The sequence below is a fragment of the Perca fluviatilis genome, chromosome 4, assembly GCF_010015445.1.
Source record: "Perca fluviatilis chromosome 4, GENO_Pfluv_1.0, whole genome shotgun sequence".
In the NCBI taxonomy this organism is placed as follows: Eukaryota; Metazoa; Chordata; class Actinopteri; order Perciformes; family Percidae; genus Perca; species Perca fluviatilis.
The window spans coordinates 355,240-357,739 of record NC_053115.1 but is presented as its reverse complement, the minus strand read 5'-3'; the positions used below and the strand labels follow the sequence as shown (position 1 = coordinate 357,739).

The following is a 2,500-nucleotide window of genomic DNA, read 5'->3' as shown; positions in this document are numbered from 1 at the left end:
AGGATTGACCGTGTAGAGCCCTATAGGTTATGGTGAGGATTGACCGTACGTTAGATGTTGGTGGTTGGTGGTGAGGATTTAGGTGAAATGGTGAGGATTGACCGTAGAGCCCTATAGGTTATGGTGAGAATTGACCCTGTAGAGCCCTATAGGTTATGGTGAGGATTGACCGTGTAGAGCCCTATAGGTTATGGTGAGAATTGACCGTGTAGAGCCCTATAGGTTATGGTGAGGATTGACCGTATAGAGCCCTATAGGTTATGGTGAGGATTGACCGTGTAGAGCCCTATAGGTTATGGTGAGGATTGACCGTGTAGAGCCCTATAGGTTATGGTGAGGATTGACCGTGTAGAGCCCTATAGGTTATGGTGAGGATTGACCGTGTAGAGCCCTATAGGTTATGGTGAGGATTGACCGTGTAGAGCCCTATAGGTTATGGTGAGGATTGACCGTGTAGAGCCCTATAGGTTATGGTGAGGATTGACCGTGTAGAGCCCTATAGGGGTATGTGAGGATTGACCGTTAGTAGAGCCCTATAGGTTATGGTGAGGATTGACCGTGTAGAGCCCTATAGGTTATGGTGAGGATTGACCGTGTAGAGCCCTATAGGTTATGGTGAGAATTGACCGTGTAGAGCCCTATAGGTTATGGTGAGAATTGATCGTGTAGAGCCCTATAGGTTATGGTGAGAATTGATCGTGTAGAGCCCTATAGGTTATGGTGAGGATCGACCGTGTAGAGCCCTATAGGTTATGGTGAGGATCGACCGTGTAGAGCCCTATAGGTTATGGTGAGGATTGACCGTATAGAGCCCTATAGGTTATGGTGAGGATTTTGAATTGGATCCTGTAGGTTACAGGGAGCCAGTGAAGGGAGTAGAGCACACCCTCATATCATTTTATGTTCACAATATATTTAAAACCAAAAAGAGAAAGGAAAGAAGACGGGAAACTGTTTTACAGACTGCAGTTGTGCGACACTCAAAGCAGAATTTGGCCGATTTGCCGACTTATTTCAATACAAACACAGGCTGATCAGAAAGCACTGACAGTCACAACCTTTTCCAGGATTTTCGGAAATATAAGGGGACCAGTGAGCGGCCCCTCCCCAAATGGCATAGCCCTGGTCGGCCTATGACGTAAAGCCATCGAACACCTCTCTTTTACTTCCTCACGTTTGGAAGTCGATCGGTAACGTTAGCAGACAGTGTGTGTGTGTGTGTGTGTGTGTGTGTGTGTGTGTGAGTCTAATGATGGAAAGCCAAATGAGAAAAGGGGAAAGGTGGCGCTGAGATGGTCAGACTCAAAAGGAAAGAAAGGGATCGTGTTGCTGTGCTGTGTGTTGTTCATTCATTCACCATCCCAAACATTCATCGTTCATTCAGCTGCCATCTCTGACAGAGATGTAACACCTGAGCTAAAAGAACAACGTGTGCAGATCTCTGTGTTATGATTTGGCTGGCTCCAGATTGCCTGCACGTTTAGCCATGCTAGGAAGATCTCACCTTTTATTTATAATGGTTAAAGTCAAAGTCTCTTTATTAGTCTCCCTAAGGAGAAATTCGTTTTGGACACTGGGAGAAATTGCTGCAAGAGTAACAACAGAGACACCCCTCAAACACAGGGTTAAAACAGTTAGAAACACAAATGTACATTGAACATGTAGGCTAATGAAATAGCTGTGCAAATTTACAAATTACCATTTTCTAAAGGCTGCTAGTAAAAAAAAAAAACAAACATTAAGTTATCCATTTATAAATATAAATATCCTTACAATCCATTGTAAGGATATTTATATTGCAGCCTATCTTTGTCTTCATTTAGTTGCTGCTTTATGTTCCTTTTCTAACATGAAAGATTATTGAAAAATGTGTTTTGCCACCAAAGTGTCTTACCTAGCGGTGTCTGTCTGCAGATCATGACGTAGCCATCAACAGATACAGCCGCCTGTCCAAGAAGAGGGACAACGACAAGGTAAGAAACCCTCCCGTTAGGTTTATCACTCAGTACTTCCATACTAAGGCTGCGTCTCATTTCTCTGTCTTACCCCTTCCCCTTGACCCTTCCCCTTAGTTTTGTGCGTTCACGTGAGAGTAAGGGCTGTCCCAATACTCATTTTGATCAAGGTGAAGGGCTATATACCCCTTAGAGCCAAGTACAGAAATATTTATTGTGAACAGACCTAAGTACGTATGATGATGTAACCAAGTGGCGTCTCATTTCATAGGGGTATGTTTTCACCCCTACCCCTTACCCCTTGTTTCGAGGGACAAGGGGTAAGATGAGAAATGAGATTCAGCCTAAGCTTCTAGATCAGTAGTTCTCAAACTTTTTTCAATAATGTACCCCCTGGGAAATATTCTCTGAGCCAAGGACCCCCCTACCCCCCCCAAAGCATTTTTTGGTAGAAAAAAACAGGCTATATAAAGAGGTACATTACAGCACAGCAGCACCACTGTCTGATTAACTAAACAACAGCTTTGTAACTGAAAGACACTTAA

At 43.7% G+C, this 2,500-nt stretch overlaps 1 protein-coding gene across 1 annotated transcript in view; it reads left to right on the top strand.

Annotated features, from left to right (window-relative positions):
- appl1 (adaptor protein, phosphotyrosine interaction, PH domain and leucine zipper containing 1) overlaps positions 1–2,500 on the top strand; it is a 29,899-nt gene that overhangs the window by 8,878 nt on the left and 18,521 nt on the right. Inside the window, exon 7 of the mRNA XM_039798974.1 lies at positions 1,915–2,071. Coding sequence (XP_039654908.1) covers positions 1,915–2,071 — 157 coding nt within the window. The remainder of the gene's footprint in view (positions 1–1,914; positions 2,072–2,500) is intronic.